The sequence below is a fragment of the Periplaneta americana genome, chromosome 17 (assembly GCF_040183065.1).
Source record: "Periplaneta americana isolate PAMFEO1 chromosome 17, P.americana_PAMFEO1_priV1, whole genome shotgun sequence".
Classification (NCBI taxonomy): Eukaryota; Metazoa; Arthropoda; class Insecta; order Blattodea; family Blattidae; genus Periplaneta; species Periplaneta americana.
The window spans coordinates 125,695,882-125,721,348 of NC_091133.1; the positions used below are offsets into that span (position 1 = coordinate 125,695,882).

General features: G+C 34.9%; 1 protein-coding gene across 3 annotated transcripts in view; it reads right to left on the reverse strand.

Moving 5' to 3' along the window:
- Positions 1-3,081: 3,081 nt before the first annotated feature.
- The window catches only part of LOC138692694 (putative epidermal cell surface receptor), a 420,391-nt gene continuing 398,005 nt past the window's right edge, over positions 3,082-25,467 (reverse strand). For all 3 annotated transcript variants that reach the window (XM_069815825.1, XM_069815826.1, XM_069815824.1), the window contains one exon: positions 3,082-14,211. In XM_069815825.1, coding sequence (XP_069671926.1) covers positions 14,204-14,211 — 8 coding nt within the window. In that variant the 3' untranslated portion in view covers positions 3,082-14,203. The remainder of the gene's footprint in view (positions 14,212-25,467) is intronic.

Genomic DNA, 25,467 nt, shown 5'->3' on the forward strand with positions numbered 1-25,467 from the left:
TTCTCTTAGAGAAATAAAAGTTTAATTTCATTGCAAACACAATTTTGTATTTCCTTCCCAAATGCGTGCATCAAAGGGTAAATAAGAAGAAATTACGATTCGTTATTACGGGTACCACCCAATTTTCGAAGCTCTGTTCTACACTGTGTGTATACCAAGACTGCATCGGGCTTATGTAACTTGTATAAATATCATGACAGACCTTATTTACTGAAATCTCCACACGCTATACAGAAGATACAATTTAAGAACTAAAATAATGTTTTAAGAGAAAACAGAAGACAACAGCTCTCTCAAAATACGTCAACTTTGGTAAAAATCTCTTATTAATGTACTGTCGATTGGATTGCCTGTCCTTCAGTTCATATCCAATTCTGTCACGATGACAAAACAACTTGGACGAAATCAATACCAGTTTGAAGGGTACTGATTGAAAGTTTGTGTTTTCTCCGCTATTTATAAATCAGTTGTATCGTTTTACTTTCTTCTCTGGTTCAAATTACGTTTTCTGCTACAAATTCAGCAGCCTAGGATTTGATTGATTGATATCCATTACTGAGAGTGTCGGTATTTGTTTTCTTTCTTGTATTTGCTCTGTGCTAGCTTAAATTACGATCTAGCTAAGCATATCAGCAGGGAGTCTCGCAACATTTCAGTGTTCAGTGATAGTTTTTAGATTCCAAATATGAGCCTTCAATTGCAAAAAGCCTAACTAGTAAAAAATAATTATAATGATAATGGTAATAATTGTAATAGTAATAATAATAATAATAATAATAATAATAATAATAATAATAATAATAATAGCAATAATAATAATAATAATAATAATAATAATAATAATACTAATAATAATAATAGGTGACCCAGATTAATTGTTAATTGACTCAGAATGTACTCGTAGTCAAAATTTTGTACCAAAATAATAATGGAGATTCAAAGTCATAAATATTTTTCTGTATTTTTCAAATTATGAAGTTTTATATGATATTCTTATTGAATTTGGTATTCCCAAGAAACTAGTTCGATTAATTAAAATGTGTCTCAGTGAAACGTACAGCAGAGTCCGTTTATCTTTTGGGAACCATACATTAAATCTTAGTAAAAAATATATATAATTATCTTGAAAAACACTAATTACGAATAATTCGTGCTAAATACAAAATGTTCGTATATACGAAAATTTTTCTCGTTATTTATCGTGTTTAAAATCACGATATCTTGACCTGGAAGGACTTAAAAAAAAATTGCTTTTTATAAGCTGAAACCCCGTATTTCGGGAATCCGTAGTTTGCGAAAACTAGGTAGTATCGGACAGCGGGTAATATCGGACAGTGAGTTTCTTTCATCTACCACACGATGATAGTACCTGATTGACATGGTTACGTTTCTGTGATGTCGCATAGAGAAACGTAACCATGTCATTCAGGTACTACCATATGGTGGTAGATGAAAGAAACGCACTGTCCGATATTACCCGATGTCCGATACTACCCGACTCTCCCCTATCTCTTTTCATCACACCACTTCTTAAAAATTGTATCACTGTAGAATTCCTTTGGAGAACAAAAAACTACATTTAAATTGACTGAGCATATTGGGAATTAAATCAATGGCTTTCCCAAAACACGCTACGAAATGTTACATATAAAACAATTTTTATCTCGAAAAAGAAGCAAGAACAAGCAAAATTGTATTAAACATTTTTGTTTGAAATATCTCGAGGAATAACCCCCTGAAATTAATGACGCTACGTACGGTTCAACCTTATATATTATGTTTACTCACCTTCCTCTCTTTGAACTTTGTAGCAAAATCAAAGCGGTCCGTGGTTCGATTTCCGACATGGGCGAAGATTTATCTCCATTCCACGGGACTGGATATTTGTCCCTTGTCTTGCTCATGTCCTGTAATCGTCCTAACTACAGAATTAGAGAGGTATAGAGTATAAGGACCGTATTCATAGACATTCTTAGCGCGGGCTTCCGGTGGATGATCAGCGAACTAACGTTTTTCGTATTCATAAACCAGTGTCAGCGATATGATATGATATGAATCCTGTACAAGTAATCAGTCGATAGCCGGGGCTAGTTTAGCACGCTCGTAGCGCGGGCTAGCGAAATGTCTATGCATAGCACTCATAGAGTCTAGTGTAGATACCAAGATATACATACTTCTTCACAGCATTGGAGTGAGGTGGTGAGAAAGGAGGTTCAACATAAAAAAATAAGAAAGGTAAAGATAAGTATGCTTATGTGATAATGCTCTCTATAAACCTACCACGTTTTCATCTTTTGTTTTGTTAAGTTTATTTATACACGCTTTAACATCTGTGGTCATATCGCGTGTTAAGATCTGTGAGTCTACCAGTAGACCATTGTTACTATTTTTGAGTTCCTGTTTCTATTGTGTGTTGTAGCATTGTGTTCATGTAAATGATTTTCGATTTTGATTAATATTTATGATATTGATGACTGAGGCGGTGATGAATCATGGTATGCAAATTTCCAACCCTTTGTGACTGAGGGAAACCATGTAAAACCCCAGATTGGCTGACCACGGGATTTGAACCCGGTAACTCCCGAATGCGAGTCTCAAACGTTACCATCTGAGTCGAATTGCTCGGTTTTCATAATACTCTTTTATTCGTGTTAAATATTCACAACGGTAGCTATGACCACCTCTGTGGTGTAGGGCTCAGCATGCTGATCTCTTACACAGAGGGCCCGGGTTCGATTCCCGGGTTGAATTTCCTGCTTGAGATTTTTCAGGGTTTTCCCTCAACCGTAAGGCAAATGCCAGAAAATTCGGGCCACAACATCCCTGAATATCACCGGCCTCATTCATCACCGAAATCATATTCATAACAAATCAAAATATCTACAGACGCCATCTAGTTCACAATAGAACCAGTCTCAACAATAGTACACAGGCCTTCGGATTTCATCCAGAAGATTAACTTGCGATATGACCAGAGATGTTAAAGCGAGTATAAATAACGGCAAAAAAAAAAGAAGAAGAAAGAAAAACGGTAACTATGGATACCAAAGCTTTGTATAAAAATCACACACATTTTAGGAATATGTTAATATAAGACTTTATTTGTCATGTGTATTATTCCACAAGAATTATAAAAACTGTACACAAAAATGCACGAAATGGCACGCTTCTCTGTAAGATATACTTATTATAACACCATTTAATAGTATACTGATGTTTGTTTTGGAAGTCTTCCTGAGCTGTGCGCTGGCCTCTCCCCGTACAGATTAATAACGTATTTACATTGCCATTTAGAGTAGTACAGAATAGTGATTACAATTTACAGTAGATGGCAGGGACCCCTTTCTGTTATGGTAACCTTGTAGTTGATCTGCTTTGTACAGCATATATGGACAGAATAGGTACCGTGTGTTGCGGATACCTACGCAGGAAGGATGAGCATAATGCATTGTACAAGAAGTGACAGATGGAATAAGTCTATTGTAATTTAAATGGTATTGTAAAGAAAGACACCTTATATTTAACAGTTGGCAACATTAATTATGTATGAAATTTGCCTTCAAACAGTGTCAGTCTTCTTGTCACGCACCATTATATACAAATACCAAAAACAGTGGAATATATCTCAAATGTGGTTGGAAATTTCGTAGCGATACACAAGTGGAAACTTAAATTACATAATTACATGTAAAATATAACTGCGTGCACTTTGTTTTAGTTCATCATCAGTTACGTGATATAACAAATAACGCTTGATTTTTTTGTGTAATATTTCAATTTTATGCAATAAACCGTAAATATTTTTGTTATTTTGTGAATTTAAAAAATACATCATTGAATGTATTTCTTCGAAAAAGTGGAAAATTATATTAACTATGTAATTTTCGATAATCATTTAAAATGGAATCAACACATTAATTACCTTTGCAATAAATTACGTAAAATAGTATATTATTTTGTTTTATTGAGGAATTACTTGTTAGTAAGTTTATTACGCACAATATATTTAATTTTATTTCAATCGATAATTATGTATGGAATTATTGGATGGGTAGCTAATTTAAATCCAATTTGAATCCATTTTATTTATTACAGAAGAAAATAATTAAAATATGTCTTCGTAAACCTATTGGTTTTCCATCTCAAAAATTGTTTTTAGATTTCAATGTACTTAACGTAAGACAAATTTATTATATTGTATTAATAAAATTCATACATACAAATCGAAATAATTTTGAATTGTATTCTCATAGTTATGAAACAAAAGGTATGAATTCTTTAAAATTGTTTGAACCAAAATGCAACACTGTTACAGTATTTAATGATAGTAGTAATTTAAGGCCCAAGGATATATATATATATATATATATATATATATATATATATAACAAATTTATATTTAAATATCCTAATCTTGTAAATTCTAATAGTTATAGTACTGAATTTAAAAAGTTATGTATGGATTTTATAAAAATTGAAAAATTGTAAATTTAAATTTATATACTATAATTGCATAGTAGACATAAGACAAATTGTATTGTATACTTATTAATTTCAATTCAGGAATCCGCCCCTGAGCACTAGGTCTACTCTTTCAGGGGCGAGCTAAAGTTTTTCTGTATATAATATATTTTATGTTACAATTTTTAGCAAAATAAAAATAAATAAATAAATTCTGAAAAAAAATGACGGACATATTTTCTGACATAATAGATGAGATAAAAGTGAGTAAGTTTTAAAAATAAAATCATATCCAAAAATGTGATCTTTCGTCGCTAAAGAGCGTCGAAGTAAATGATAAAATCAATACCCTTGAAATAGACGTCGGTAGTTTAGGCATGTGTGTTAGTCAGGCATTTTGGTGACGAATCAAATACGGAAAGAAAAGTGACTTCAAATGCTGACAGTTCTCGTAATACACATTTGATGGTAAAAAGAAAGCAACTCCTACTAGTATCAAATTCATTTTATTTTATTCCTCCTGAAACTCTCTTTTGTTAAACAAGCACTCTAGAATAAATTCACTAAGTATGAATTAGAATGCAGTGGGGGTTGCCTATTTAAAGGGATATTGTAGAATGTCTGTATACTAAATGTTTTTAATATGTTTATTTTACGGCGCATTATCAACTGGGATGATTATTTAGTGTCTGAGTGGGATGAAAGTGATAATGCCAGCGAAATGAGTCCAGGGTTAAGCGCTCTCTAGCGATGAAAGATAACATTTCTGTGTGTGAATTTATTGCTAACAATTACTAGCCTTTACCTCATACATTATATCACAAAATTTGTGGATCGAATTTTCTTATATTTTGCATAGTTTTCCTTCTGGCTTCTGAATAGAATAAATTATATAGAATGACTTTAATGGGCCCAAATAGTCTAAATTAAAATTAATATTCTTGTTTTTAATTTTACTTTAAGTAAAGTTTTATTAATAAGTCTATTTCGATTTAAATATTTTAACTACACATTAAATGTAAGTCAAAATTCCTTTTTTTTTCCACTGAAATTTATGTATTATGCTTAAGTAGTTGTGTCGATAGAAGAAAATGTAGAAATAAATGCCTTTGTATACAAATACAACACTCGGTGAAAAATTGGGAAGTCGTCAGAGTATTCGAGAGGCATACAAAGAAAGACTTCTTGATAGAGGACATTGCACGGATTTGATAAACTAATTTTTTTATTTAGGCGATGAAAGAATAACTTTAGTTGATTGTATTACTTGCATTACTTAATATTTTGTTAAATATACAATTAGAAATCTTAGGAATGCATATCGAATACGTAATTTTTATTGATGCATTTTTGAAACCCTCTTTCTAAATATTAAATACCACAGAACGTCTGTTAAAAGATTTAAAGCAAAAGTATACAGATATCTTGAATGAAACTTATGTAACTTCGGAAAGGAAATATCTTATATTATTTCTAGAGCTCGAGTGAGGTTTTTGTTTAGGAACAGGAATTTACAGCAGATATTTTAAGTTTAATTAAATTCTAACGTGTACAATGAACCTCGATATTTCGTTTCCGGAAGGATCGTTTTACCGCATCCATTGTTCAATTTATGTTATTTCTAAGGGGAATATGGAGAGTATAAGGAAAGGAGTCTTTGCGAGTGCAAGTCCGAGTGTAAGTTACGAAAGGGACTGCGACGAAGAGAAGAAAGAAGTCGAGAATACAATAGACAACGAAGCGCAGATGGTCAAAGTTCAGCAACCGTGGGTGATATTGAGAGGGAACTAAAAAAGATGTGCGAAAAACTAGATGAAACTTGTTTAAAAATTCAGCGAGTTATGTGATAGTTAAAGAAACAAGGAAGTGCAAACTAAGACGTGTGAAGTGTAACAAGTGGACTAGAGGAGAGATCTGACTTAGTCTGAGGCGTTAGATGCGGTCAAAATGTATTAGATCAATTAGTGTAACTGAAGTTGAACTGTGAATAATATAGAGGAACAAGAAATGAAGTGTTAATAGAAGATGAATAGAGTAAATTAGAGAGAAGAAAAGCAATATGGTAGTGAGACTAATAAGAGTAGGAGATAGTATGTAAATAATAGGTAGGGTTTGATGTAATTGAGAGGGAAAATATAGGAAGTGAAGAGAGAAAGTGAATGCAAGTTGTGAGAGTGAACCGTAAAAGCGATCCAATAAAGTGAAAAAGTGATAAGTGAATCGAACAAGAAATAGCCAGGAGGCATCACAAACATCAGAACATTGCAATAATAATTGAGAGAATTAATATAATAAGATAAAGTAGATGAGATAGTAGAAATATTAGTGAATACTAGTCAGAGATAAAAAGGTTTTAACGATAAACATAAAAGTAGGGATAACAGTAATGAAAGATGACAACGATAGTAGTAGAGATGGAGGAGTAGATGTAGACGAAGGTGGACAGTATTGCATAGCATTCGGGAATCATATTGAGGGAAGATAAAGAAGGTTAAGAGTTGTAAATACTGTACATCAGAAAGGATGGAGGAAGAAATAGACAGAAGCAGAGTTAAACTTTAGACAACTGGAAGATTTAGGGAGACATAGATGATAAGAGAAATATAAAGGATATATGATGGGATGTAATCAAGTAGTGGTGGACCGTATGCAGAGATGTGAGGGAAACCACTAGCTGAAAGCTGTATGATGACAATAAATATGAATATGAATTTATGTTATTACTGAAACAATCTCAATTAAAGTATGGAAATAAAGTTCGCATTAATCTTTTTCCCGAATCTATTGGTCAGGTTTTTTAAAATTAGTAGTAACACTGATCGATGTTATTGGAACGTATAGTAGCAAGTTGCAGTTTGAACTCTGCATGGTTCGGCGCGCATCTGCCAGACAGTGAACTTGGTTGCAGGTGTGATGATAGTCTGGTTCAGCTAGCAAAACGTGTCTCTATACCAATACCCTGTCCGGAGTACACAGTTCACCAGGTGTGTCCAACCCTCGATAGTGCTTCGTTTTATTGTTAGCGTTATACGTTTTTTTTTTTAAATTCAGTTTTGTCCCATAGCGATTTCTGTGGAAAAAGTTTGGACTTCAGGAGGACTGCAAGCACTTGTGCGTTTGAGTCCTTCAGATCGTTCATGTATATTTATGATAGCACAAAGAGAGGCCAAGCGAACATAATTTATTGACATTGAAAGTTTGTTGTTCAGTTTGAAAAATGAAGGTGACACTAAACAAATGAAGATTAATGGCTTTTTTTAAAACAAGTAATGCAAATAGGACTTTACAGTGGGAATGGTAACATTATTGGTGTACGTTTCTTTGATTAAGAAAATATACAGTATGTCCTAGAAACTTCATCCACTTTTAATAATTTTGAGGGAAAAATTGTTCCGGGGCCGGGCATCGAACCCGGGACCTTTGGTTAAACGTACCAACGCTCTACCAACTGAGCTACCCGGGAACTCTACCCGACACCGATCCAACTTTTCCCTCTTATCCACAGACCACAAAGTGGGCTGACAACCGTCAAGCAACCAACATTGAGTGCACACTAACTCTGTGTGACTTAAATTGTGGTTTTCTGTTAACGAACAGTGACGTGTATTATGCAAATCAAGCTTTCAGGTATAACTTCACTTTATTTGAATAGGCAACCCAAATCACTCCATCAGGGATAATAGACATACTGGTTGAATGATTTTTAATACTAAAAAGAAAATCAACCTTAATAGAATATAACTTTCATCACCCTCTAATATTTATTGAAAATGCATCCAACATGATATGTGCGAATATACTATAAGTTGTAAAAAAGGACGGAGTTTCTGGGACACGCTGAATATAGGAAAATATGGCCTTTTTATTAATTTTATATAGGTTTGTTTTATCTATCGCTTTTTTCAGATCTCCCGATAGAAACTATGAATCGAGGTTTCACTGTACACAGGAAATGTTGGTTGAAAACTATTGAATAACTAGAGGAATTCAATGGTATATCTGTACGAAGCTAATGTAACATTGCCATTTCTAATAAATACAAAAACATATGAATATTTTTCTTTAAGTAATACAGGTGTAGAAATTAATTTAAGTACGAATTATTCCAACTCCACTCAATCACTTAAAATACAACGATCCCCTTTCTGCACCCCTTTATAAGTAGGCTATTAGCTACAGTCATTTAAATACTTCACAATATTTTGTATCGAATATTCTGTTTGTTAAAGTACTATTTGAATTCTGATATGTAGGTAGTTCTATCAACTTAAAAGCCACACCATAGTATGATTGCACCTAGTTGCCGTGCGATATTACCAAGTTTTCACTACGTTATAAATCATTAACATACATTTCTCGAATTTATTTTATATATACTCGTAGGCTTATTCAAAAGTCACGAAAGATTTTAAAAATACTGAAACTTTGTTAAGAAATGAGTTTATATAAAAATAATTATACAATTTTGATGATAAAAGAGTAGGGTGTAGACTATTTTCTGAGAATACTTCACACTGTTGCCTAGCAACTTGATTTACACTGCATGTTCCATTCTGAATTTTGTCTAAATAGAGATAAAACCATTATTTTCTGGTATTAATTAAAAAAAAGCATTTGTTATAGCAACCATAGTAAAACAATACTTGAAACGGAAGTTTATTCGAAAATAAACAGCAATCGAAATATTATGGTACTTACAGTGTGAATCAAGTTGCCATGCGACAGCAGATAATTTACTTAAAAGTGTGACGTATTCTCATAAATTGATTTATACTTGAATAAAACCTATTCTTTTATGAATAAAACTATAGGGTTTTTCAAAAGTAAGATATAAATTCAGTTCGACATATTTTCTTCATTTTCTGTACAATCTTGAAAATTCTGGCACTGGCTTATTGGAATTTTTTTTGCATCACCATGACGACGAGTTTGCGGTTTCTGATTGTTCTAGTTATCGTGTTATCAGTAGGAACTTTCCTGTAACTTTGCCTGCAAGATCGCCAGATATTAAGGGGACACATATAATTTTTAAAACTTCCACAATTTTCATCCAAAATTTGTGAAATTTAAACTACATAAAAATGCCTACAACAGTTTCATCTGTAAAAAAAGTTAGTGCTATTAAGGCTAATAGTTTCGAAATTAGATTTTTTAAATACATTTTATATTGACGTCAAAGTTTTGAAAATTTTTAGTTCGTATTTACTCAAAAGCTTGGAAATAGTCATGGGAATAAAAATTAATTAACCTTTTGAGCTCAATCAAAATAGAGTGAAAATAAATGTTTAAATTTCATGAATTTACGATTATAGCATATTTTAATCTTAGTGCAATATGAATATGCCCCGAAGGAACTTAATATTAATATTTAATACAAATGCTAATTAAATTTTATTTATTTTATTCATTTTTAATTTTATTTTGACCTCTGTGAAAAGTTCCAGACCAATCTGACAATAACTGTTATGCAAGGAGCTTTTTTTATTCAATAAACTACTTAAAATTTTGAAGTCAAGAAAACAGCATTAAAAATAAACAAACATTTCTCTAAACTCACGCACCGTATGTTTTGCCATATTTGATTTTATGGTTAGATAATTTAAAACAGTCTCAAAATTAAGATCATAAAAAGAAAAAAAGTATATTTTCTTAATTTTTCTGCATTATTTCACCATAGTGTCCCATTAACACAGCTGATTATTGGTTGTGGGGGTATCGGAAGAAAAATGTTCTTCAGAAAACCTATTGCAATTGATGAGTTGAAGGACTCCATCGCACACACTGTGGCAGATATTCCAGACCACGAATTCAGTTCTGCTGTATACAACATTGAAGAGAAGAACAAAATGATAGACACATATGTCTACGATGAAATTATGGCAATGGGTGGTAATACAAAAGATCCCATTTCTTGTTTAATATGTCTGTGCCAGCATTTTAAAGATTGTAGAAAATGAAGAACACATGAAGAATTAAAGCGACCTTTTACTTTTGATAACCCTACACTGTATTACATTTCTGTAAACTTACTTCTAAACAGAATTAGAGGACTTCCAAATCTTTCATGACTTTCGTATAACCTTTCGCTTTAGATAGAAAAACTTTTTTGAAGAACAGTGAATATACAAAACAAACTGAGTAACTAAACACTATAGGATGAGTTTGGTATAATTTCTTTCTTTAGTGTTCACTCTCTTTTCTTTATCAAAGTCCAGTTTTCTGAGTTATACAGGGTGATTCAGTGACTGTGTTACAAACTCTTACGGATGATAGAGAAAACAATTGTGAACAACATTCATATAAGAACCTATATCTGGAAACATTCCATTTTGTAGTTACAAGCCTAAATATGTTAGTCAGTGCAACCAGCTAGAATCGAAATCAGGGCCATCCTTTTGAAGTTTGGTTGCTGGCGATCTGTTCCTGCAAACGTTGGTGATTTCTCATAAACATTGTATAAGCTACTTTGCATCGTAAATTATATTTTGACTGATTAAACCTTGCAACTTTCCTTCCACTGCCTTTTGCTCTTCAATAAATGAAATGCATATCAGCAACTTGCAAGATTTAATCAGTCAAAATATAATTTACGATGCCAACTAGCTTATAGCATGTTTATGAGGAATCACCAACGTTTGTAGGAACAGGCCGTCTGCAACCAAACTTCAAAAGGATGGCCTCGAGTTCGATTCTAGCTGGTTACACTCACTAACATATCTAGGCTTGTAACTACCAAAGAGAATGTTCCCGAACATAGATTTTTATATAAAAGTTGTTTATAATTGTCTCCTCTATCATTCCTAAGAGTTTGTAACATAGTCACTGAACCACTCTGTATATAAAAATGTTGGTTCTGTTTGTACGATAAATATGGTGCTGTAATTTCGTGGATCCGATGGCCCGCCATTGGGATTCCAATATTGCATTTTATCAGAGTGCCACCATCCAACATTTGTGATTTCTACATCCATACTTATTGCTTCATACTGTTAAGTAGTCAAGACTTAAGGATTCTGCCGCGTTACTAGGAAACCGATTTTACCGCGAGAGAGCGTTGCTTGTAACAAAATGGCAGATTCCTGGAATGTATGAGTATTCTGATGTTTGGCCTGATGCTCAGAGGTCAACACTGACTGCTAGTCATTTTAAATGACTCTTTCCCTTGATAATTCCAGTTTTAACTGGAAATATTTGCCAATACTTTGATTTTATATTGCCACAATACACTTTATATCAAATTAAGAAATCTGTACATCTAACTTAGAGTATTTAATAGTATCTAAACTTCATCAACCAACATTAACACTTAAATATTATTAAATCACACATCATACAAATTTAAACTACAACATGAATGCATTATTTTCGGGAAGAAGTATTTTATAATTTAATCATTCATATAGGAAATTCCAACAAATTCATTTTTGGACACATGATTCGTCTCCACATAAGACATTTCACAACGCATTTGAATCAAAATCTTTAAATTAGAAAACAATAGATATAATTCCAGGATAATTTTAAGAGTATTTTCATTTTATGTACATAGTTCTTTATTTTAGGCGAATAGGCAGTGCCCAAGGAATGTAATCAGCATAGTTGTTAACCAATGCCGGATAAATGCAAAGAGGGGCTGCCATAAGCACAAACGGAAATACTATTTTAATATCTAACTTATGGAGTACGTACAGTATGTGATTTACCCAAAACGTATTTACAGGTACTTTGTGCTTTCTTCTGCCGTAGATTACAGGGAAAAATTAACTGATAGGTATATTATGATATCATTCATAACCTTGTTAAAACAAAATTTCCATTAAATGTTCAAGTGGGTGTTTTCCGTAGTTTAGACTGCGTCCAATATCAGTAACAGAAGAGAAGGTAACTGATTCATAACCCTTTATTCAGCTGCCCTTTGTACACTATAGTTAGGGGTGGATTTTATGGTGATTATTTCACCCCGATTTCGGTAATTAAAATAGTTTGATTTCGGTGAATATTTCGTAAATAAATAACCAGAAATTTCGTGCATGTTTCGCATCCTAAAGAAACTTAAAACATTAATAATGTAATTTTAAAAAATTATTATTGAAACAATCCCTTTCAAATTAAGAGAATTTTTTTTGCACCATTAATTACATTCATAATTAAACTGTGGGGGGGGATGATGGCACTGCCTTATTGATTACATGAAGGCAGTTGTTGCGGGAAAGAGAAATGACCGTTGTTAGAGTTCCTCGATAATAATTGAATGTAAGAGTTTCATGATAGGTTGGATCGAACCATGACTTCTATTAACATATAGTTAATAATTCTAGGTACACATAATTATGCACTCAAAAATAAATTGGGCACATTAATTAACAAATCCTTCATTATATGTAATGTCTGGACTCTAGAATTCCTTTATAATGAGAGTTGAAATGTTGCATGGTCTCTGATCCCATCAACAATTAAAATATGTAACGATTTGATAGCGATAAAAATGGAAAAACAAATCTTCTATGAGAAGTAAAACCGTACGTCTATATATTGTATACAGATAACAAATTTGATACATAATTTTATAATCTTTTATATTATTTTGAAACATTATATTGAAATATAATAAATGATATTATAAATGTAATACATAAACATTATTATTACAGCTAGTTTATCACTGAGTAATAAAGAAAACCTGTTAACTTGTATTTACTAGAAGCAAAGCCGTTTTAAGTTCTTACTGGATTATGCAACAGGGTAGGCGGTGTTTGTATCCTGTGTCTCAACTCTTATATTCAATTATTATCCGGAACTCTAATCGTTGGAAGTAATCCCTGAAACTATGCGTACATCGTTGCCAGATACAACACGTATGTACTAAAGCTGAACGTTCAGTTATATAGAAATGTTTATGCATATTTTATAACGAAGAGAATTTCCACTTTTTATTTGGAAGAAAGATTAATTTTTCGTGCGAATTGTATATAAAACCTGTTTTTTTTTTTTTTGTTGTTGAAAATATTGTGATTATGAATTAATTTTGTGAATTTATATCAATTTCGCGAAAAATCGGGGATATACTTCACTTCATTTTGGATTTGCATTAAGGGGTTTGCATTTCCCTTACATAAAATTAAGTTTTTAACACATTTCGCCTATATCGTCAATACCAAAAAATCACACCACTAACTATAGTACGCTACTTAGTACAGATTCATTTATTTACTTTACTTTTGAGTTTCTACATAGTTTAAGACTGCAATATTATAGAAACGCAATGTAACATACTGATTTAGTGTACAATATGCAATGTATTATCTTTAAATACTCATTTCATAGCTTTAAACACGAATCTCACAGCTCGAGAACTACATCCCGTGGAAATGTGGTAGATTTGTAAAAAGAGGAAGCCAACGAGGGCTGCCTTGGTTACATTGCGCTTCTTCACAGTGTTCTAGTCTTCTCATTCAGTCTGGTATAGGATGGGAGGAAGATGACGGGAACTCTGGGTTTCTGTTGCCTCTGCCGCGTGTTCCTACGCAGCGTTGAGTAGAATGCACCTCTGGAACACTTCTTCCGGATGTAGCCATATCCTGTCGGAGTTTTATAGAGAGAGAGGTAGCTGGAGGCCACTGGACGTCCTTACGGACACCGTGTGTATCTGAGCGGATGTTGCACGTAAACCCCGTGGATTCACTAGGGCTGTTCTACTGTTTTCGCTCCTGCCCCTCCGTTTGCTGCGGATGCCGGGTCGTTATCAGAGGTCTGTAAGCAAGAGACGTCATCCATATAATATAATTCAGCTTCATCAAAATGTATTTCAGAAATTTTTAACAAATACAAGAATTTCTGGTCTAAGCGAATTAAATATTAGACTTGTTAGTGGCGATACGAAAGTTAACCGATGTCATCTGTTGACGATTCACCTAACAGCATGAAATATGTATGACTAGTGGCTTGTGTAGCAAATGCTGCAAACTAAGTTCATTAGACGTTCAAATAAAAATTTTTCAGATTTATTTTCAATGAAGAATACCACATATTTTGAAAGTTATTTGCTTCCATAATAATGAAACGTACTCCGTCTGAATGTCTTTTTATGCCACATACTTTTTCTTGAACCTATCCACCTTCAGTTTTTGAGTTTCAACTCGAAAACGCAAGTAACAATGTCAGGACGATCAGTGGGTTTTTCATGTGGGAGTAAAGCAATAGCTATTTCACGTCATTGTGGATTGTAGGTGAAAAGTTAAAAAAGTCAGGTTTGCTATGCTTTTGAACAATAGACATAGCATCTTGGTATAGCTGCTGCATGTAGAGTTTGAAATGTAGAGGGTAAAATCATTTTATCCTGCTAAGAGATCTTGCTGAAATGATCGAGAGATTACAAAATTTTGTATGACTCTTATTTTATAAGTAATACCTTCCGGCTTTCCTTAGGAACTGTAATTTTTGTGCTCTCTCGAGCCAATGCTGAAGAGAATAACGCATATAAGTATCTACACCACACCGCCATTATGTATATGAAAAAACCTAACCCTACTTCATTAATAACTATAAAAATATTTGATTTTTAATAACAATATTATCTTACGTAAGTTTGCAGTTATATATAGGCTATACTATATAGCCGCCACTCAGTAAATTATAGAAATGAAGATCTAATTTAAGATATTCTCTACATCTACTTACATAACCCCGAAACGTTGCACTTTCATATCATCAGTATAGCATTAATATGTATAATTAATGAAAAATAGTCACATCATAGCATTAACTATAATAATGTTTCATTTCTAATGGTAATAATGTCATCAACCTCAAGTTTTGTAGATTTTAATATCCAATACACAGCTGTATTCAGAAAATTATACACCGCAGAATCAGACCTGTAAATTATTTTTAGTAAGTCTTGAAGTTTTTAATAACCAATTGAATTTGAGCTCTAAATATGTCAGCAATCCTACAAGTCATGCCTTCGTGTAACATCGTATTATTTTATTGTAATATGTGTTTTGTTTTATACTGAAATGCAATTACTTAGTTCTCAAAACTGAATACAGATGGATTTTGGAAAATAGGCAAATTATGTAGGAAAACTAATGCTTCACTGAAGTTACTATTTTTCTGAAAATCCTTGGATGCCAAGCTTCAAAATGACGGGTCACTCATTAAAATCCAGTTCAAATTATATATAGATTGTTTGAGATATAGCCTACAGAATGTACACTCTTTGATACGGAAATTGGTCGCTTTTCGGAGACTAAGTCCCATCTCGGAATAACTCGGGAATCATCGTGTGCGTTGTGTTGACACGTGAGCGTTTTATATAGAAATATTCGAAGCCCGGTATTTGTAAAGAGAAAAAAGAGCTCTATCACTAAGCCATAAAGGCTTCGTAGAGAATACATATGTCGTTTGGTGACATACAGATACGTTGCTGCTACGATTAAACCATGTATGCATATATATATACATACATACATACATACATACATACATACAGTTGAACATTATAATATTCATGGTACATAATATTTATGCATTATTATTAAAGGCTATATACTATATACAGTTCTTGGCCACAATAATAACATCACCAAGAACTTTTCAAGTAGCCTAGTTTATTTTAATTCTGTGTTTACTGAAATTTTATATTTGAAAATTCAACTATGTTATCTTCACTATATTTTCGGAATACATTTTCATTTTACAAAATGACAGATAACTGTTTATTTAAGCCCATGTGAAGTTTTTAAATTTTATGCTTCTTCCTTTTACTTTAATAAAATCCTCAACTCTGCGTGGCATACTGTCAATAATTTCGGTTGTAATAACCTGTTTAGGCATTTATTCTTTCACCAGAACTCACACATTCTCGATTGGGTTCAAATCCGGGGATTTTCTAGACAAAGACAAAAGAGGGACGTTTTTCTGGTAAAAAGATTTTCACTCTTTTAACAGTATGATAAAGTGCCCCATCATGCATAACTGTCATTTTGTAATTTAAAAATGTAAATATTGTTCAAAATGTGTTCTGAAAAAAAAGTAGTGGAGATAATAATAAAATCACGGTAAATGTAGATTTAAAATAAAGGATTTGAAATATTGTAAGTGATTCTGTTAATGTGGCCAAGCACTGTATACCGATTATATAAGTTTATTTTCTCAAATATGAATGATATGATTATTTGAAATATGTTTATTTCAATCCCATTTAAAGTCTATCAATTGTTGAAAGAATGAATATGGTTATATCACAGTACTAATATATACAAACACGAAGTTTGAGTTTATGAGGATACTAGGAACAATAGACTGTGCAGATACTATTTCGCATTGTCTGTAATGAGGCGATAGTAGCGATCCTAATGGTTAGCAACTATTTATGGATGCATATTTACTACGTATTGAGCTTCTTGACTGTATATACTAGACTGTGGTTATGTTATATCCATGGGCGATAGATATCTGTAATTTGTAATCTGCCTCTGAATCACTGTATTGCACTGCAGAGCTGGCAGTAGTATTTTGTGAGCAAGAAATCCTCTCCACTGCTGTACGGAGTGTTCAGTTGCCCGGCCCTGTCCAGAGAAGTACAGGAGATAAATGGCGATTGCATTTCTTGTCCTTGTATGGTCTTCCGCGAGCACTCGGGAATCATCATACACAGCTTTCTGAATAGCCAATTATTGTCATCCCTCATCTACCTTTGTCGATAGAAAACATGGACTAAACCTCATTTGTTGTTTTGCGGCTATCAGCACGATCATGTCTTTTCATTCGATTAGTTGTTTTGCGATGTGACTGCAAGCTATTGTACTGTCTGTAACATTGCTACTCATCGGAATAGGTACATTGTCTCGTTCTGATGGACGACAGCGGGTATTTTGATCTCTTGCCGCTTGTGTATTTCAAAAGAAGCCGATGATGTCAGCAGCAACAGTCAACATACGTAGAAGTAATATGTTGTAAGATTTCTCGTTCTTGTTCAATGATGAGATGGTTTATAGTTTTAACTGACAGTATATGTTTGCTTATTTAGGTCACATCAAGTATATTTTCAATTTTTAAAATGTGGAGACCATGGTAAAACATTTACACTGCCCATCGATACAGGAGAAAGCCAGTGCTTACCTACTAGATAGATAGATAGATAGATAGATAGATAGATAGATAGATAGATAGATAGATAGATAGATAGATAGATAGATGGATGGATGGATGGATGGATGGATGGATGGATGGATGGATGGATGGATAGGTATGGATGGATAGATATGGATGGATGGATAGATATGGATGGATGGATGGATGGATAGATATAGATGGACAGATATAGATGGCTAGGTAGATGGATAGATGGATAGAGGGATAGATAGATAGATAGATAGATATGGATGGATGGATGGATAGATATAGATGGATAGATATAGATGGATAGATAGATGGATAGATAGATAGATGGATGGATGGATGGATGGATGGATGGATGGATAGATGGATAGATATGGATGGATGGATAGATGGATAGATATGGATGAATGGATAGATGGATAGATATGGATGGATGGATAGATACGGATGGATGGATAGATATGGATGGATGGATAGATGGATAGATATGGATGGATGGATAGATGGATAGATATGGATGGATGGATAGATGGATAGATATGGATGGATGGATAGATGGATAGATATGGATGGATGGATAGATATGGATGGATGGATAGATATGGATGGATGGATAGATATGGATGGATGGATAGATATGGATAGATATAGATGGATAGATGGATGGATGGATAGATGGATAGATGGATAGATAGATAGATAGATAGACAGACAGACAGACAGACAGACAGACAGACAGACAGACAGACAGACAGACAGACAGACAGACAGACAGACAGATAGATAGATAGATAGATAGATAGATAGATAGATAGATAGATAGATAGATAGATAGATAGATAGATAGATAGATAGATAGATAGATAGATAGATAGATAGATAGATAGATAGATAGATATGGATGGGTGGGTGGGTGGGTGGGTGGACGGACGGACGGACAGACAGATTTATTGAGTAATATACATACAGATGTTATATTATCATAATTTTCTCTTAAATCCAATGCACGAATTTTTTGACCGTACGTGCTTTGTACCTAAAACAAGTCCTATTTTGTAGGTTTCATCCCCCTCACCTATAATTAGATCCAATCACTCTCCAAAAGAACATACAGATTAAAATAAAAATGACACAAACAAAACACATTATATAATATAGGCAATCCTAACCTAAAAAGGCATAAAAAAAGGTAAAGGTATCCCCGTAACATGCCATGAAGGCACTTGGGGGGCATGGAGGTAGAGCCCCATGCTTTCCATGACCTCGGCACTAGAATGAGGTGGTGTGGTCGGCACCACGCTCTGACCGCCTTTTACCTCCGGGAAAGACGCGGTACTCAATTTTATAGGAGTCTGAGTGAACCTCGGGGCCGTTCTGAAAGTTTGGCAAAGAGAAAAAATCCTGTCACCACCTGGGATCGAACCCCGGACCTTCCAGTCCGTAGCCAGCTGCTCTACCAACTGAGCTACCCAGGCATAAAAGTGTATAATTTAGTATCCCTTCGTCAGTTCGCATCACAAACTTCAACAGCTAAATTTCTAATCTGTCTCGCTTCAAGAGGAACAATCCAGTCTTTTGTTCGCATTCTCTATTCCCCATGAGGTCAAGACATGCAAGCGAACTCCTATTCTGACTTAGCATCGAGGGTGGTAGATATTTTTTCCGGATATGTTCCAATTTGACTCACTGTAATAAAATATGTGTCCAGGGGTCCTTTTCTCCTCACAGTGGACAAAGGCGCTCTCCTTCTTAGTTGACAATTTTATTACCCTTCCATGCCCCCAATCTTACCCACGCTAAACCTGCTCTACTGTCTTTGTTACAAGAATTTATGCAGTCACACCTCCCCCAGTTAAGCATGAGATCTGATTGTAAATGTAGTGAGGACTTTTCCGAACATTGGAGCTCAATCTTTTGCCTCTCGATATCAATTAAACGCATCTTCACATTACGCCTTGGGTTTCCTTGCTTCCTTTTTTCTAGAGGGAAAAAATCATCCACGGCAGAGAGCTTAACATCGTTCATTCATAACGAGTGCACCTCAGCACATGTGTGGACTTCAGTCCTACGTTCATAGACATCTATGACGTAGTGCAGAGGGCGGCCACTAGAGGGAACCCAAGAGTTGGAACTTAAACTGAGACGATTCTGTCCTACACCGTGATGGGTATCCGGTGTGGCTTAGTGGATAAAGCATCAGCACGTAGAGCTGAAATCCCGTGTTCAAATCCCGGTGCCGGAGAGAATTTTTCTCCGTTCCATTACTCTTTCATCGTATGATGACGCAGAATATCTGCATGGAAATATCATATGTACTTCGGTACATTAAAATATATATGATATGCGTAAATCACTTCGTGATTTAAGATGGCGCTTATTCCGCGGATCCCGGCCAACTATTCACTCATAACGAGTGCACCTCAGCACATGTGTAGACTTCAGTCCTACGTTCATAGACATCTATGACGTAGTGCAGAGGGCGGCCACTAGAGGGAACCCAAGAGTTGGAACTTGTAGGGCTCTGAGTTCTGCAGTCGCAACTGGCCTACGTCTATGTTCATGACACAACGGAGTGGGCTATGGAAATTCAGCTCTCCTTGGCAACGGTTTTGTTGTGAATTGTTTTGTATCTTTTCTGACGAGAAATAAAAACTGTTCTTGAATTTCATTTACTCAGTATATTGTATTCTAGCTACAAACTTAAACTGAGACGATTCTGTCCGACACCGGGATGGGTATCCGGTGTGGCTTAGTGGATAAAGCATCAGCAAGTAGCGCTGAAAACCCGGCTTCAAATCCCGGTGCCGGAGAGAATTTTTCTCTGTTACATTACTCTTTCATCGTATTGTTCATTCAGATCATTGGTTGGTCAGAAGAAATCAGGGAAAAGTTTGGGGAATTGAAGTGGACACCCTGAGAAAATTTTGGCCCACTTGTTTATAATCTTGCCCATAAATATTAGTAGGCCTATGAATTGTTCCATTTGCGACTTCTTTTTTGCATTTTCTATTTTCTCATTTCACTTCATACCATTTGAAATTAACTTTATTACTTCTCATAATTTGAGACTCCATTAGTATCCTGAAATACGATTAATTTAATAATACGTAATAATCTGAGTAATTTCTCGTAACAGTGTATAGTTTTATATTGCTTTGCATGTTCCCTGTCCTTTTACGGGCTTGGACCATGACAAATATGCCTGTCAGTCAACATACAGCATGATAAGCGACGCGGCGATTCTTTTGATGTGGACTGTCGTCCATCGCAGCGACGGAGTGTCCCTGTTTAGGATCGCAACATTCTCATACAACGGGGAAAAGTGCTCACATTCACGATGGCAGCATCTCAACACATGAATAAACATTTTTCAGTCTTCTGTGAATGCGGAATGAGGCCTCGTCTTCCACAGAAAAAGAATTCGATGGCAGCTCGCCATTTTTATTTCAAGTCAATATACAGGGTGGAAGTAAAATAACTCTGCAGATTTTCAGAGCGAATAGATCATGCTGTATGTAACAAAAAAGTGTAATACCATGTTGGAGTGCACACCTGTGGAGTAACGGTCAGCGCGTCTGGCCGCGAAACCAGATGGCCCGGGTTCAAATCCCGGTCGGGGCAAGTTACCTGGTTGAGATTTTTTCCGGGGTTTTCCCTCAACCCAATACGAGCAAATGCTGGGTGACTTGTGGTGCTGGACCCCGGACTGATTTCACCGGCATTATCACCTTCATTTCATTCTGACGCTATATAACCTAGATGTTGATACAGCGTCGTAAAATAACCCAATAAAATAAAAAATATACGGGATGGAAGTGAAATAACTCTGCAGATTTTCAGAGCGAATAGCTCATGTTGTATGTAATAAAAAGTGTAATACCATGTTGGTGGAAAATCCATTATTTTTTTTCAGAACAAAAAGTTTTTCCCAAATGTTTAACACCCCACTTATTCGTTAACTGTTTTAGTAGGTTATTTTACGACGCTTTATCAACATCTAGGTTATTTAGCGTCAGAATGAGATGAAGGTGATGATGCCTGTGAAATTAGTCCGGGGTCCAGCACCGATAGTTACCCAGCATTTGCTCATATTGGATTGAGGGAAAACCCTGGAGAAAACCTCAGGCGAATAACTTTTCCCATCCAGATCGTGCTGATATTTCATTTAGGGCTCGTATAAATACACTCCTGTGGAATGACAAGGTAACAAGGAAAAGTAAGACAAGTATATATAAAACTATAATAGAAAGTATATGTACCTGTGGATCTGAAACTTGGGAAATGAGAGACAGGATGAAGAAGAAATTGTTGGCTCTAGAAATGGATTACTGGCGCCGTAATTGTCAAATTTCGAGGATGGACCACATTAGGAATCAGGATGTCCGTAATATAATGCAGGTATCAGGAGATATCTTACAATCAGTGGAAACTAAACGCCTGATATGGTATGGGCATCTCCAGAGAATGTCAGCCGACCGCTGGCCTAATAAGGTCTTCAACTGGACTCCTCCGGAAAAAAAGAGAAGAGGAAGGCCAATGAAAAAATGGAGCAAGGAGGTTCAGGAGGATATGGTATGCATGGGTATACAAATGGGCGATTGGCAAAACCGGAGTACCTAGAAGTTGAGAAGCGGGAGACGGCGTCAGCCATAAAATAACTCGCAATACATATATACGTACATTTTAAAATTAATATAAGTTCGTAGGGCATATCTTCTGATGTAAGATAACAGACCATGAAACTTTTGAGCAAGGTTATGTAATGTAGGCTACACTACTAAATTAATTTCACATTGAACCTAACCTTCAAAGATGTATTCGTTCTTGTTGGATTTGATCCAAGATGACAGACATTACTCGCACGTTGTTGATGTTTAATTGATTCACGATCGTCGTCTGTTTCAAAGATTAGCTCGCAATAGATCGCTGCTATCCAAAGGAGTTAAATTTGACTTCCACTTCCTGAGGACGTGTCTATTAATTTCTGCCCGCTTTCTCTTGCTTCAGGACAGTAATCTGATATACTCTCATACAGCATGTCCCGCAACATCCGCTGTACATTTTTTAAGCCAGATAATTTGATGGAATGCAATTTCATCTATAAAATTAAAAATTACTATTTCGTTTATAATGTCATAAATTTTGTGAGCTCACTTATACATTACTTAATAATAATAATAATAATAGTAATAATAATAATAATAATAATAATAATAATACCTACTTGCTTTTAAGGAACCCTAAGGTTCATTGCCGCCCTCACATAAGCCCGCCATAGGTCCCTATCCTGAACAAGATCACTCCAGTCTCTATCATCATATCCCACCTCCCTCAAATCCATTTTAATATTATCTTCCCATACACGTCTCGGCCTCCCCAAAGGCCTTTTTCCCTCCGGCCACCCAACTAACACTCTATTTGCATTTCTGGATTCGCCCATACGTGCTACATGTCCTGCCAATCTCAAACGTCTGGATTTAATGTTCCTAATTATGTCAGGTGAAGAATACAATGCGTGCAGTTCTGTGTTGTGTAACTTTCTCCATTCTCCTGTAACTTCATCCCTTTTAGCCCCAAATATTTTCCTAAGCACCTTATTCTCAAACATCCTTAACCTATGTTCCTCTCTTAAAGTGAGAGTCCAAGTTTCAGAACCATAAAGAACAACCGGTAATATAGCTGTTTTATAAATTCTAACTTTCAGATTTTTTGACAGCAGACTGGATGATAAAAGTTTCTCAACCGAATAATAACAGGCATTTCCCATATTTATTCTGTGTTTAATTTCCTCCCGAGTATCATTTATATTTGTTACTGTTGCTCCAAGATATTTGAACTTCTCCACCTCTTCGAAAGATAAATTTCCAATTTTTATATTACCATTTCGTACAATATTCTCGTCACGAGACATAATCATATACTTTGTCTTTTCAGGATTTACTTCCAAACCTATCTCTTTACTTGCTTCCAGTAAAATCCCCGTGTTTTCCCTAATCGTTTGTGGATTTTCTCCTAACATATTCACGTCATCCGCATAGACAAGATGATAATGATAATAATAATAATAATAATAATAATAATAATAATAATAATAATCTATTTATGTTCAGACAACAGCCCGAAGACTGGTTGGAACCTCATATAGTGACACCAATAAGGCATCACTCATAAGGCAACTAACCCTTGAGAGAATGGGGCAGAGTGGCCAGTTTCTTTCCCCCTCCATTGCATACATCGCTGAATAGTAACACATATTTCACTAATCAGACTTAAGATGTATGGAACAATTTTTTTTTCCTCTGAAACATAGCCTATCAGGTGATATGTACTGCCTGGTAATAGATGTACATATCAGCCAGAACCTCAATCAGAGGTAAATAATAATAATAATAATAATAATAATAATAATAATAATAATAATAATAATAATAATATAAAATTCACTGGACGGAATAGTAAACGGGAGAAAAATTTGCGGCAGAAGAAGATATCAGATGATACACAACGTTAAGATATATGGATGATGGAAAATAGGAAAGATTGGAGAATACTGGGTTTGCAGTGAAAGATCTGCCCTTGGACAGAATGCTATGAATGAGTTAATATTTATCTTATTTACGAACTGCCTTTTCATTCATAGTAGTTTTCTTTCTTTATTAGAATCATCTCTAAAATCAAAGAAATATTTTATTGCACCTAAAACTCCTACCTGTAGTCATTTATCGAAATCGGATCATCCGTAGAACCTTCCGCTTTTGTAAGAAAAATTAGCTAAAGTTTACAGTACACATTATTGCAATTTGACATTAAGACAAGATATAGTTACAGTGAGACATGATAGAAGGAATGAACAGACTTTTTTCATATTCGCCTCTGCATGTTAAATATTACATGCACAAGCACGGAATGCGAACATCAGTGCGGGTGTGACGCTGGTACCAGGCCGAAGTCTCACGAACATGCACGAAGTAACATGACGTCCGTGACACAACGTTGTTTTCCGCCGAGACATGGCAGTCTTCTTTGTGGCTGATATGGGATGATTAGGTACGTCACAAGCGGTATAAAAGTACGCATTGTCACGCTTGCTACTTCCAGAATGTCACTGTTGTCCCATATACATTCACCTGTGATACAACGTAATAACTCGATATGTTCCTGCAAGTACCAATTGAAAAATATCGACGAGAACTGGCTGTCTGTTAGACATAAACGTAGTGTAGCTAAAGTGAACGATTTAAGTAAAACATTGCGAACGCTGTACGAAACTTGGCTGGCAGCTGGCCGCATGTATCTACAGAACATGCCGGAAGTGAAAGAATTCAGAGACAAGCACGATCGTGTTCCGCCGTATCCGCAGATAAAAAGGTTTAAGTTACTTAAAATTGCAATAGTTGTTTGCACGGGTATATACGTTGGTGATGTAATAGGGAAGTCGTTTCAAGACAAGATGTTGGCGTTGAGAGACGAAGTATGGCCTAATTATGATGAATATGACGACTGAATTTAAAAGTGAATATTACACCCACCAATAATTAGGCTACTGCTCTGTGCAACACTTCTGTCGATCTACTTCCAAGCTTTTCTGCCCAAGGCTGTGACTCGACGAAGCATTACGGAGTTACACGAATGACAAAAATAAAAGACTATCGCAGGAGAACGTTTTTGTTTCCGTTCATGGCCTTCCTTGCAACTGTCAGAAGCTACGAACTTTATTTTGTGAAGTGTGTTTGTAATCTCAATAATAAATAATATAAAGAGGCTTATATATTTTGGCAGTTTTGTTAATTATTTTTCAGTTCGTGTTTTGTGCTTGTTTCGTGGCGTGTTTGTGTTTGTGTTCAGTGTCTCGTTATAACTTATTTCGTTCCATTTAAATTTGGC